This window comes from Peromyscus californicus, unplaced genomic scaffold (assembly GCF_007827085.1).
Source record: "Peromyscus californicus insignis strain IS unplaced genomic scaffold, ASM782708v3 Scaffold_4__1_contigs__length_199733344, whole genome shotgun sequence".
Taxonomy (NCBI): Eukaryota; Metazoa; Chordata; class Mammalia; order Rodentia; family Cricetidae; genus Peromyscus; species Peromyscus californicus.
Window position 1 is genome coordinate 184,556,937 of NW_026294562.1, and position 14,204 is coordinate 184,571,140.

Sequence of the window (14,204 nt, forward strand, 5' to 3'; positions counted from 1 at the left end):
ATCTGAAGACTTTCTAGTCACCAGAACCACTGGCCACCTAGGTCAGAAGATCTGAGAGAAAAAAGAAGCCAAGGAACAAAACACCCATCCAACAATAACAAACTCAGGAGACAACACCATTAATAAATTTTAACAAAGAAGGGATTCTTATTCATATAGTGGTACCATGTACATATCTGGGACTTGGGATTCCCGAATGCAGCACCCAGATACCTCAGTCAGGCGATTTTACAGGCCAAGTACCTAAAGTAAACATTCTGTCTATGTACAAACAAAATATCATCTGGTACAAAGAAACCTTTTATTTGCAGAAACAGAAAAAAGAATTGTTATATTTATAACATACCAGGCAATTAAAAATAAACACTAAGCACACTTTAACATTTGCAAATTCAATTTTTATAGTTAGTTCTTTTAATTACAGAAATTTCAAACTTTCAACATATAGTTAGCCATCAATATAATGTTAGCCATCAATATAGCATTAGCCATCCTATTTTATGAGGAAATAATTACAGGAGCATGAGTGACACAAAATTTGATGCACCCCCAAAAGCCAATGCCAACATGGATGATGCTATAGGAAACCTGAATCCCTGGAGCTCCCCGCATGTTGTGCAGCTTGGTTAACTGGAGAGTCTCTCTCATCTGCTATTGTTATTACTTATACAAAATTAGGGAGGACCCCTGTGAATTATGTATGTCTCAGCATCTTCCCGGGTCTTTTGAAGTTTAGTTTACTTTTGGTGTCTTAATGATTTCTCTTCCAAAAGGCAATATTTCAATTCAGAGAAACTAACTTTTCAATAGGAAGGTAATTGAAAGATGAGAGTAGGAGGTGCTTATTTCAACCACATCTTAGAAAATGTTTCAATATTGGGGAAGTCTACAATGAAATATTAAAGAAATGTGAAGATTCTTCTGGTGAGAGAAGACTTTGACTTACAACATTTAGGGAACACAGTACAGCAAAATATAAAACCCAATGTTAAGAGTGGGCTTCGTGAATGATATCAGCAGGAATGGTAGAAAGTCAATATAGGGTAATTGGGTGTGAATTATGATCAACATAGATTATATACATAATCAAATTTATCTTGAAAACCATTATGTTGTATAACATTATTACATATTAGTGATACAGAGTGAGCCTCCTGTTGATCTGCAGTTGTAAGATACTTAACATGGTTATAGCTTCAAGTAGGTCAAGAACTTACAGGTAGTAAGGTTGTAGTGGTCTGCCAGAGTGAAATGAAATACATACCTACAGACTAACCAAAAGAGTTTGATTACTTTGGAGGAGGTAGTGAGAACCATACCTTCATAAGTAAAGGAAAGTCACTTTGAGAACCATATGAGAATAATAAAAGATGGTCAAAAAATTATAGACCTCTGTCTTCACATTCCAGCTGTTGTTTCACTGCATCTATTGGTCTTTAATGGAGAAAGGACTGTGGTCTCCACAGAGGACTTCCTCGGAGCTTTCTTTGAGAACTCATGGGGTGAAAAAGATCTTTCATCTTAGCTTAACATTTCCTGACTTCCATGTACACACTGGGATCTGTGAAAAATTCCTTGGGAATCTGGGAATCGGGAGTGGTCAATTTTTGTTTGAAGGTCATCTGATCAAATTCTAAGTATGCCACCTCCTGCACTTCTTGTCTTTCAGGATCCTAGGAAGAGGTAAATGTTAAGTGAGGTGGTGTGCACACACTCTTGCAGAGAATGAAGGAATATTAGATTGTATGGAAGAGAGCAGACTCAGGAGGACCCACCTGTCTGTTCTGTGTTGTTCTCATGTCAGAGTCTTGGTCCATGATGGCTGCATTGTTAGAGGACAGAAGTAATCAAACACACATAATAAAGGACTTCTGCACTCTCATTTTAAATCCAAAGTGCTAGTGAGATGTATGGAAAAAACCAAGTTTGCTCACCTGTGGCAAATTTGAATCAGATTTTCTGCTGCTCTATATTCACAGTCACATCCCACACATGGTGTACCCTAATAATTCTTTCTTTAGTGTATTCTCTCTCCCCCTTACTCTCTTTTGTAAAACCTTCTCTTCAATATTAGCTTTGGATGTGAAGATGCAGAAGATTCATTGAAGAATTAGTCAGTGGTCTGAGAGCTGAGGGGAAGAGCAAGGACTCTATTTCTCTCTAGAAATCCCTGCCTCAGTTTCCCTGTCTTTGCCTAAGTATCATTTGTAAATGAAGAAAACACACCTGTATTTCTCCGGACTTGGTTCCTCACACTACTCAGTTGATGCTCACTGGTTTGTTCTTGAGACTTGCTCTTTTTGGCCAAGTAACAAGAGTAAAGCAGGATGATGAGGAAGACAAGGATCATGGTCACTGACAGGCCAATCAGAATATGCATGTTCCTGTGATTATCTGGAAGAAGACATGAACCTGATAAGAGGCAAATCTTAGTGTCCCCATTTTGACAAATTGCGTAATATTTATTGATTGATGGATAATTGATACAATGCTGCTTTAGGACAATAGTCTTGATGGAGAACCCACCAGTAATGTTCTGCTTAATGGAAAGAGTATTAAACTGACTCCTAATGACTTATCATTACCACCATACATTAATTCATTTTTCAACTCTCATCAGGGTAGTTTATATTTGTAATAGATACTGATTAATACAGATACCACAACTTCATAAGTGGAGCTGAGCCAAAACAGGAACCCTAGAGTTTTTGGTCCCTAAGTTTCCACAATGGAGAAGATGTATCATTTACTCACTAGTTTTGGAGTGTGGTTCTGTGCATGAAGTGCAGTTTCTTGCTGAGTTTATTAGAGAAGGGGACAAGAGAGGGAGAGAGTTCATCAAGAGGCTGTCTGCCTTCCCCTTACGGAAAGTCCTTCAAATTTGGACAGTAACCAGCACCCACTCCATCTCTTAGTGCTGACCCTTTAGAGATACAGGATTCTATTATGTAGTTTTCTTTGTGGATTTTCTCCTTGGATTTCAAGTTGTGATGAGACAATAGGAAATGTATGTGAGGAAGAGATCTGGAGGACTGCACCATCTCTGATCTGCCCAAACTGATTGCAATCTTATCTCTAATGAGTCTGTCCTGACTTTTTCTTATTCTCCCTGGGTACATACACATCCCAGTGCGACTGGCCAAGCAGCAAAAGGATTGTTTGGGAGGCTCCTTGTCTATTATTTTGTAATCTGAGAGCCATTCTCAAATTCCATGTCTTTTTAAAAAAAGTTCTTAAATGATATACAATTATCTCGCTTTCCCTCTCCCTTTCATCTCTCCATCCCCTCCCAGGTAAACTTCCTCCAAGATTTTCCACACACCCCTTTAAGTTGAAAGCCTATTTTTCTTTGATTAATATTGTTACACGTGTATAGAAACACACACACACACACATGTGTGTGTGTGTGTGTATCTTACTGAGTCCATTGTTTTTATATATATATACATATTTATGTGTATATATATATATATATATATATATATATATATATATATATATATATATATAATAAAATAACTCCCAGCAACCCTTTTCTGTAGCTGCCTAAGAACTTTCTTTCTATCATCAGTATAATGATTCTCAGATATGGCTTTAGTATTTCATTAGTTATATTTATATGGCTTTCATACTTGTGACAGGAATGTACAATGGGTCACTTGGGGATGACCACACATGGGAGGAGTTACTGAAAGAGCCATAACATCTATAGGTCCCTGCCTGGATCACATAGCCAAGATGGAAATTGGCCTGAAATGTCTCATTGTGGCCCTTAACTACAGGCAACCCATGTCCCTGAGGCACTCCTTCCCTGGACAGATGGAACATGTCAAACTCATGGTCAGAAATGCATGACAAGGTCATGTTCTCTCCTGACATCACCACAGGGCCCATCAGGACTGACAGAGAAGGTTTCTTGTATAAACCTGGAAGAAAAGAGGCAGAGACAGTTAGAGGGGCAGCTCCTTCCCAGGGTTCGTTCCCTCCTCAGTGTTCCCTCCCCCTTACAGTTCTGTGATCTCTCTCTGTCTCTCCCTGTCTGTCTGTCTCTGTCCCGCCTTTATATCTCCTTTTTTCTACTTCATGATTTTCCCCTCTCCCTCTTAACCTCCTATATTGTTTTATCGAGGTTCTGAATTCAATCCTGCAACCATACATTGTACCCCATTTTTTTGCTTTTTGCCAGTGTCTGCCTCTTTATGCATTGGTTCATACCATCTGTGTTAAGTTTGTTTTCATTAATGTATGTTAACTTTATATTGAATGCTATTGAATGCCTTATGGAATTTTCTTGTATATATAATGTGCATATATAATGTATATAGTGTATTTAATGTGTATATATAATGTATATAGTGTATTTGTTTTCAATAAAAACTTGAAATTAAAATATAATTAAAAGTTTCCTGGCCTCTTTTTCTTTAAGTGATGTCCCATATATATTTATATATGTAATGTTGATCATATTTATGCTGTTATTCTCTCTTGTCCATGAACTTCCACTGATTCCATTCTGTTCTGTTTTGTCCTTTCAGTTTTTCCAAATGTTTTGTCAATCAATTCTTTTAATTAGAGGCACAGATTATATTTTGTTTTAATTAGAATGCAATGTAATAGAGTTCATTAAGACTTCCTCATACAGTTAGTTCTTCCTGGTTCCCTCACTTGTACCACCTTTGCTGGTCCTTTCCCTATTTCCTCTTCCATGGCATATGTATTCCACCTGTTTCCCCATCCCTCCTTGTAAATATCCTACTCCCTCATGGTTAGTTCCTAGTTTCATGACCTATAACTCCTTTATCCTATGTATATTGAAAATCCGGAATCTGACTTCATTCTAAGTTTTTCATATTCTATCTTGTCTCTTTTCGCACATCCATATTAATTAGTCTCTCTTTTCAAAGCACAGGATGTTCTATGCATGTGTTTGTTTCCCTTGATCAGGGGCCATGATGATCTTCCTTCTCTTGTATCTCTTAGTATGTGTACTGTTCAAGTGTGATCTACCATCTGCCTCCCTAGTTTTGCTTGGAAACATACAGCATTTGCCATTATTTCTCCACCTCTACTTTCAAGTCTTCCATTCAAGCTTAAGCCTTTTACAGGTTTTCTCCTCCCACGCATGCCATGCTTATTATTTCCTCAGCCCTTTCCATCTTTGAATCTTCCTCTCAGACCCTGTCTGAGTTACTGTGTGCATATATTTCCATGTCTCTGCTTTACTTGTGTCTGCTTATCCCAGTGGGCACCCTGTAGGATTTTTTCCTTCAGCCATCCTCGAATGTCTGAATAATTTAGCACATGAACTGACAACAGTTTGGTGATATGGAGAACAGACAGTGATTGGTGATCTACTCAGTTACCCAAGGTAATGCTATTCTGGGATGAATAATGGATCAATCACAAGAAAGAAATCATGACAGTCTAGACAGAAATTATAAGGGTACCATCTGTACCAAGACTTCAGGACTCATGAAGAACCAGCCCCACCCTTCACATGAACTCAGGTCAGACTTATAATATGTCTATGTATTCTGGCAGATGTCCTGTGTAGATAGAAGGCAATCAACATCCTGAACTTTCAAGGCCTTTGAACAATAGGAAAAGGACTTCAATGTCTTTTATTCATATCAAGCTCACCAAGTTGCCTCTTTCTCCTTACTCCTAGTTATAACTCCTTTGAGTTCCCTGTAGCTGTGCCTTCCATTGTAATCAGTAGTCTGTTTTTGTATCTCTGTTTTCATTTTCCATGTCAGTAAAAAACTCACCAAGGCTGCCTTCTCTAAGTTTGACATTCCTCATATGCCTCATGACATCCCAGGACTTGCAGTATATAGAATAACTGCTCTACATCACAAAAAGGATGATGAGCAGGTAACACTCTCTTACCTGTGATCTTTATGTCAACAGGGTCACTGGATTCAGACCACTCATATGGTGTGTGATTGTAAGAACCATAGCATGTGTAAGTCCCAGCATGGTCAGGTGTCACAGGACCTATTGAGAAGTTGGCATGGGATCCCCCAAGATGAGATTCTGCAGAAAGCTGGAAAGAGTCCTTGGTTATCTTATTTTTGTGTAGAGTCAAAATGAAGGTTTCAAACATAATCTCTGAATGACACTCCAGGTTCACCTTCTCTCCTGAATTTACCAGGAGAGTTGGTAGGGCCAAAAAGAAAGGCTTCTTATAGATTCCTAGAAATAAAGAGATTGTGAGTATGAACGTGACTCCCATCTATGAATCCCAGAAAACCTATGGTTTTCCTTCCTTCAGCTGTTCTTCCTGTCAGTGTCCCAGTGTCCTTGTCTCTGTTTATTTTAACTTTGTACACAGACTCCTCCATCATTCTCTGAACATTTCCCACTTTTGTGACTCTTGTAGCAGCACAACATTTTTCCTTGGCTTGTTGTGAGAGTGTGTCTGCTGAACTTGTCTACCCTAGTCACTATTGTCCCTTTCTAAGTTCTGGGAAGGCACAAAACATGGCAAGCTTCCTGCCAGGTTCCTTAATGCATCCTTCTGATGTTACTTTGGACTAAGTATAATCATTGGCAAGATAAGAGAGTTAATAGTGAAGGTTGGTATCAGGGAATCTCTTCTGGCCTTCTCTACAGATCAAACTTCTGTAAGGCATTCCAAATCTGACATCATGAGCATTATTTCCTCCCAAAATATTACCTTCCTGACTTTATTGACCTCTACACTTTCCTGCCAAGTTCTTTATTTGCCCTTGACTTGAATTCCTCTATTATTTTCCAGTAACTACCATAACAAATTATAAAAACATGATTCTTAAAAAGAACACAAGTGTTGTGAAGATCAGAATTATGAAACAAGCCCAAATAGCATAAATCAGTTATATGCAGGAATATGTTATTGCTGAAATCACTAGGGAAGTATCCATTATTTTTGCCTTTCAGCTTCTAGAGGTCTCATGCAATCCTTGGCACTTGGACCCTCCTCCACTGTCAGAGTTAGCAATAAATTGTGTCCCTCATACTGATTTGTTTTGCTTACAACTGCATTTTTTCTTATTTTGTTAAAAATATTCTTTTTGTTCTACAGGGTCAGGATGATTCAGGACATTCTCTCATCCTGATATCAACTTGCTAGTCCCTGAATTCCATCTTCAACCCCAATTTTCCTTGATTTGTTTAACACTCAGAAAGTATTAGGGACAAGAAAGTGCATGTCCTTGGGTTTATGTTATGGCCATAGCAGTATCCAATTCCCTGTGTTAAATATTTTTTATAATGATGAGACTCTGCCTAATATTCCTTGGAAATTCTAAGGTTGGGAGGTTTGGGGTGAATGAAGTGACACCCAAAATATAGACTCTCACCTGAAATTATGATCTTCAGAGGGTCACTGTGTGATGACAGTTCATTAGTGTATTGATGATTGTTACAATAGCATCTGTAGGTTCCAGAATATTCTGGAGTCACAGGACCCAAGACATAGTTCTTTTGGAATATTTCTTCATGTAACTGAGGTACAGCAACCCCATATTCTTTGTACAGCTTGAATGTAAAAGACTCATTATGAGTGTCACAGATAAGAGTCACATTTTGTCCACGAGCAACAACATGGCTTGGTAAGGCAGACAGTGAAGGCTTGTCATGACTTCCTGCAGAAAGATGGACAGAGTAAAAAATGTAGTGATACCCATTCATCCTCAAGAGCTGAGCCTCAAATTTTCATGGCTTTTTTTTCTGAATTGAAACATCCCTGTTTCAATATGAGAGGCTGAGATGTTCAGGTGGTAAACAAATATTGTATGTACTGGAAAGAAGAAACTTGCAACATTCACCAGTGGCCCTTCCCATCTCTATAGAAAGAGTAAGCTACTGGGCCAGCTGAGCTCTCCTTGTTAATATCTAAGACCTGCTGAGTTGTATTCAAGTGGTGCAGAGATCTACAGGGTTTTGGTTTTCATGATAATTACACATAGTGAGGTGTGCTTTAAGTAAAACTTTGAGTCATCTCTTACTTCGGAAAATAACCCTGTTATCCATACTACTATTAGTACTCTTGGTAAATTCACAGATTCACATATTTGGAATATGGTGCAATTATTGTTTGCTCTGTCATAGGTTTCCTTTATGGGGTGAGCAGACTTTCATGTGTCACTTCTTTCCAAAGAAAGTATCCAATACAATAGGATAATTTTCCTGTAATGAGTGCTCCCCCAACTAAAACATTTCATATGGTATATCTTTCTATGCTAAGATATGTTACCTAAGTTTTTGCTTAAGCATTAAATAACAAAGTAGATTTGGTCATAGAAAAATGTAATCTCAAAAGAAATTATATCAGACGATTAGAGGAAAAGATTCATTTGTGAGATGACAGATAGGAATCATGGTCACTAATATGACAGAAAAGGAATGCCCTTGATTTACCATCACTAATCTAGAAATGTCACAATACTCAGATTAGAATTACATTGTGATTTTTCCAGACCTAAGGGATGAGGATGAGCCAGTCCATAGGACCACAGATTTGAGGAAATACACAAAAATAGGAGGGATGAGTACAGTGTCCTTAAGGTACTCTTGTACAGAGTTTCATTCACAGAGGTTATACTGGATCATTTTTCTACACTAAGAGTGATAAATTAGAGGCACATATGTAGATGTAACCAACGGTCTTATAAAATAAGAAACACAGAGCCAATTCAGAGAAGACAGCCAAGAGGTCAGAGCTAAGAGCCTCACCCTTCCTGATTCAGGGATCCTCTCCAGCCAAGAGAGCTCTCCGAAAGGACCTACTTCCTGTGTGTCTGTCTTTAAAGTCTTCCTGTTTTGTCTTCTCATTGGGAAGATACAGCGCCCCCCTCCAGCAGGAAGTAGTAAGAGAAGCTACGCCCAAATTCCCAAATATACCAAGCTGACTTTGGAGATATGTAATTTTACTTTGTTAAGGTTAAAACCTTCCTTTTTTTAAAAAAAAAAAAGGGGGGAAGTGCTGTGGGATGTTCTGTATGTCAAATGTGTTGCTGATTAGTCAATAATTAAAACACTGATTGGCCATTGGCTAGGCAGGAAGAGTAGGCGGGACAAGGAGGAGAATAAAGCTGGGAAGTGGAAGGCTGAGTCAGAGAGACACTGCCAGCCGCCACGATGAGAGACAGCATGTGAAGATGCTGGTAAGCCACGAGCCATGTGGCAAGGTATAGATTAATGGAGATGGATTAATTTAAGCTGTAAGAACAGTTAGCAAGAAGCCTGCCACAGCCATACAGTTTGAAACCAATATAAGTCTCTGTGTTTATTTGATCGGGTTTGAGCGGCTTGGGACTGGCGGGTGAGAGAGATTTGTCCTGACTGTGGGCCAGGCAGGAAAACTCTAGCAACACACATATATAGTTTTTCCACCTTTTCAAAGCTCCTGGCATGAGAAAAATTGAAAATATAGTATTGTTCTGCTACTTGGATCACCTGGTGATGAAAAGGATTTGGACTCATGATTAACAGCCCATGCATCTTCGTCCATGTTCTGTATTGACATGGTGGATGTTCCCAAGGAAAGAGACAATAGCAAAACACTACAGTGAAGACAATATGGACTTCAGACAATGAAGGCATCTTGCAACACTGCCCTGGCAGAGGCGATTATGGACCCAGTGAGAAACTGTCCCTGATTGTAGAGAGTAGTCAGTGATCTTACTGAACCAGAAGCCCAAGTAGCAACAACATTTGATCTCAAAACAAAGGATGAAAGCCAGCCAATTAGCAGAAATTGACACCAAGGTCATCTGGTACAGGATTGCTACTGATTTGCCCCACTTCATTCTCAGGTTAGACTAAACAGTAAAGGTCTATTTCCAACCAAAGAACTTCTGCATGTGGCAGAGGAGGTGCTTCTCTTCAATACACAGGTGTGTTTGTGTCAGAACTTAAACATGAATCAGAGAAGTCAAACATTAACAGAGAACAATGGTGAGGTTCTGGTAGTGAGCACAGAGGAAAGGAAGACCTATGGAGCCCATAATAAATAACTCACAGTAGTATTTTTAACAAAGTAACAGAATTATAAGAAACCATTACTAAAGATTTGGAGCTATGACCCACAAATGAGGGAAAAAATGTTGCAATTTTTTTTTGAACCTGGGTTACCTCACTCAGTATAATATATTTTATAGTTTCATTTATTTTTCTGAAATTTTCATGGTTTCATTGTTAGTTACCACTGAATATTATTCCAAGGTGAACATGTAACATATTTTTGTTATCCATTCAACTGCTGAAAGACATTTAGGTTGTTTCCTTCTCCTAGCTATTGAGAATAGAGCAGCAAAGAACAAGACTGAAAAAGCATCCATGCCTTAGACTGTCAGGTTATCTGGATAAATTCTAATGGGTAGAAATGATGCAAAGATAGTTTTCATGTATGAAAATCTCAAGAAATTAAATTTAAAAAGAAACGTATTTTATAAAATAATAGACATAATCTAACTAACTATGTAGAAAAGAAACTGTTAGAATATTTTATACTATTTGGAAATAAATCATTGAACAACATAAAAATTTTTGTAACATCACTTTTAGGTAAACAATACAACTACTGAATTAGAAAATGTATGGGCTAGCCTGATGTCTAAGTAGGAAAGGATCTTGCTGCCATGCCTGACTCTCTGGAATCCATTTCTGGGACTCATGTGGTGAGAGGAGATAGATAACTGATTCCAGAAGGTTGTTCTTTGACCTCCACACTTGTGCCATACAACATGTATATATAATACACACACACACACACACACACACACACACACACACACACACACACACACACATGCACACAAACACATTCATGTAGGTGCACATGGGAGTGTCTCAAGTAAATGCAAAATTTAAAAAAGTTAATAGTGTTTCAATAATATACTTGATTCAATAGGAGAATGAGTGAGCTTACATCAGACATTATACAACCTGATGGATAAATACAGAAACTGAATGAAAACGTAACAAAGAAGAATGACAGGATTTTTTGATACTACCCAAATACCAAATTATCAGTCATAAAAAAATCAAGAATGTGTAAAGAAATAGAGAGGTTTCCTTGGATGTAGAGGGGAGGGGATGGAATTAGGATGAGTTTAGGCAGGAGATGAATATAACTAATATACATTGTGTTCTCAAAAAATAATAAAATGTTAAAAGAAGAAATAACAGTGCTAATAAAATAAACAGATAAAAATGTAGAGAAGAAAGTATAGAACATTCTTGAATATGGAGTAAAACTTACATGGTCAAGAACAAAAAGATCAAGTGACACAAAAGAAATTCAACCCAAATAATAATGACCAGAGAGCATATAATTCTAATAGGAGATCCTGACATCAGAATGATAAAAGAAGCAAAGAACACATGAGGGACTTCCAATACAGCTCATGGCAGACTTCTGAGCAAAGACCTACAGGCCTCAAGAGGTTCAGGATGAAATATTCAATAAGGTAAGTAGAAAAAAGTAAGAGAGACACTGCCTATAAATGTCAGCAACACTGACCTTCAGAAATGGGGAAATTTAATTTCTTAGAAAAATAGTAGCAAACAGAGTTCATCACAATAAGGACAAGAAATGCTATGAAGTTAAGCTGAAAGAAAAGGCTGCTAATGAGCCACATGAAAACATATTCATGTAGAAAAAGCAAAAGTAGCTCAGTAAATGCAAGCCAATATAAGAGTTTGCAATAGTGTACTGGCAGTATACAAATTCTATCTGTAGCACAGATGTTTGAAGAAATAATAATAACTTCAATGGTTTGTCAAGTGACATACATATTCAAAAAGTCATAAATTATAACATCAAAATCTCAAAATATGTGGGGGTGGTCACATGAGAGTGTAACAAAAGGGAAGATTTTTTTTATTTGAAAATATTGATTATCCTTCAGGTGTTATAGACCACTCTTTTAATCATAGCTCTTGGGTGTCTGAGGCAGGGCAATATCTGAATTCATGGGCAGCCTGTTGTACAAAGTGACTTCTAGGACAGCAGGGCTCCACAGCAAAACCCTGCCTCAAGGAGCCTCCATGGGACTGGACTAGGCCCTCTGCATAAGCAAGACAGTTTGTAGCTTGATCTGCTTAAGGGGCCCCCTGGCAGTAGGATCAGTATCCAACCATGGAGCATGAGGTGGCTATTTAGAGCATACTACCTATGGTGGGACACCTTGTACAGCCTTGATACAGGGGGAGGGGCTTGGACTCGACTCAACTGAATGTACCAGGCTCTGCTGACTCCCCATGGGATGCCTTACCTTGTCAGAGGAGAGAGTGAGGGGTGGGTTTTCCAGGGGAGAGACTGGGGAACAGGAGAAAGGATGAGAGGAAGATCTGTGGTTGGTATGTAAAATGAATAAAAAATTATTAATAATAAAAAGGAAAGACCATAAAAAATTTATCTGGTCAAAGTTGATGCCTGACTCAGCCAGGGGCAGTTTTTGAGAGTTTCTGGGAGAGAACTGAGAGGCAGGTTTCTAGGGTCTTACCTTTGAAGTTCAGAAAACTCACAAGAGCCACCAGCCAACATTCTGTGATGCTTTTACTCCTGTCAGAATGAAACTTATCTATTAGGAAGGGTAGTATCTCAAGGTTTTAAGGATAGACTCACCTGCTTGTACCAAGGTCCTCAGGATTAGGAAGAAGCCTGGAAAGAAAAACTCATGATGGATCATCTATCCGTTTCCAATAGCCTGGTGATCTGACCTACTTTTCCTTGTTGGGCCTCTGTACAGTAGATTCAGGGACCATTTAGTTAAGATAAACTCATGCACCAAAATCCACCATGGATGCTAGTGTTTCTGCTGTGGGTGGATCCAGCCTCCCAGGACAGTATTTCCATCCTGTTACTCCACAGCCCCCATTCACAGCAGGACTCACCAGTACACACAAGGTTCATGAGCTGTCTGTACAGCATGGTGCTGCTTTAGCTGACAAGAGGCAGAGCCAGAGTAAAACTTACAGGATGCCCTGAGAGGCTTGAAGCATCTACCTGACCACAGCACGGAAAAATTACCAACAGAGCACATCCGCCCTCACCCTTACATTTATTGACTTTTTTCCACACAGGGTTTCTCTGTAGTTCTGGCTATCCTAGAATGCACTTGTAGGTAGTCCGGGCTGGCCTGAATTCAAAAGTCTTCCCTAGAGGGCCTCCCTGGGGCTTGGATTAAAGGTGTGTGTCCCCATCCCAGACATCAAAAGTGCCCCCTCCTTTTACTATGGCTTTAGAGGACCACAGCGTCTTGGAAATTGTTCAGAGTTCAGCTCTTCAGCCACGGCACTTACCATGACTACAACTGTGTTTTGTATCCTGGACCCAACACATTTTACTCCAAATAATCAAATTTGATTATGGTCCTAAACTGTGTTTTGTATCCTGGACCCAACACATTTTACTCCAAATAATCAAATTTGATTATGGTCCTAAACATTTGCATGTTGTTACTTTTTAAATCTGAGACTCGTTGCATCCTCTTGTGTTCTTTGCAACATGTGCAATGAGGAGTCATGTTATAACAGCAATCCCAATATGTCAATCAAAATGATTATGCTGGTAATAATCTAGGGTCAGGTTCTACTTGTTCAGTTTCTTATTTGATTAATTGTGTGGCTTCTCTAGAATAATAAAATTGTACATATTTTCAAAAATCAAAGAAATAAAGCAAGTATGTTTTTGCTTTAACTGAAATTTGTTTTAATACCTAGTGTTTAGAGTCTTTAAAAGTTTCATTTTAAATTATGTGTGAATATGTACATGTCTGTGTGATTATGTACTGTAGCATGAATCTTAGAGAGTCTTATTAATAAAATCAAACCTGAGGCCAGTTATTCGGGTGAACTCTGGAAGATCAGAGAGACAGAACAAGCCACAGCTAACCTCACCTAGCCAACTTCTCAGCTGATCTTGTTTCCTCAGACTGGAAGCCTCTGTGTCCTCATATCTGAATGGCTCTCAGCTGAACTGTGCTTCTCAAAACCTAAAAGCTTAACCAGCCAAATGCTTCTAGTTTCTGGTCCTCACACCTTATATACCTTTCTGCTTTCTACCACCACTCCCTGGGATTAAAGGCTCATTTTTTCTGGGATTAAAGGCATGTGTCACCATGCCTGACTGTTTCCAATGTGGCCGTGAACTCACAGAGATCCAGAGGGATTTCTGCCTCTGGAATGCTAGGATTAAAGGTGTGAGTGCCACC

General features: G+C 38.7%; 1 protein-coding gene across 1 annotated transcript; it reads right to left on the minus strand.

The window, feature by feature from the left end:
• Nucleotides 1–1,526: 1,526 nt before the first annotated feature.
• On the minus strand, nt 1,527–9,511 carry LOC128124177 (killer cell immunoglobulin-like receptor 3DL1). Its single transcript, XM_052760370.1, has 7 exons — nt 9,442–9,511; nt 7,344–7,628; nt 5,890–6,195; nt 3,633–3,926; nt 2,275–2,394; nt 1,776–1,822; nt 1,527–1,673 (listed from the first exon to the last, which is right to left on the minus strand). The coding sequence occupies exons 1-7, from the start codon at nt 9,509–9,511 to the stop codon at nt 1,527–1,529; spliced, it is 1,269 nt and encodes a 422-aa protein (XP_052616330.1).
• Between the last annotated feature and the right edge of the window lie 4,693 nt (nt 9,512–14,204).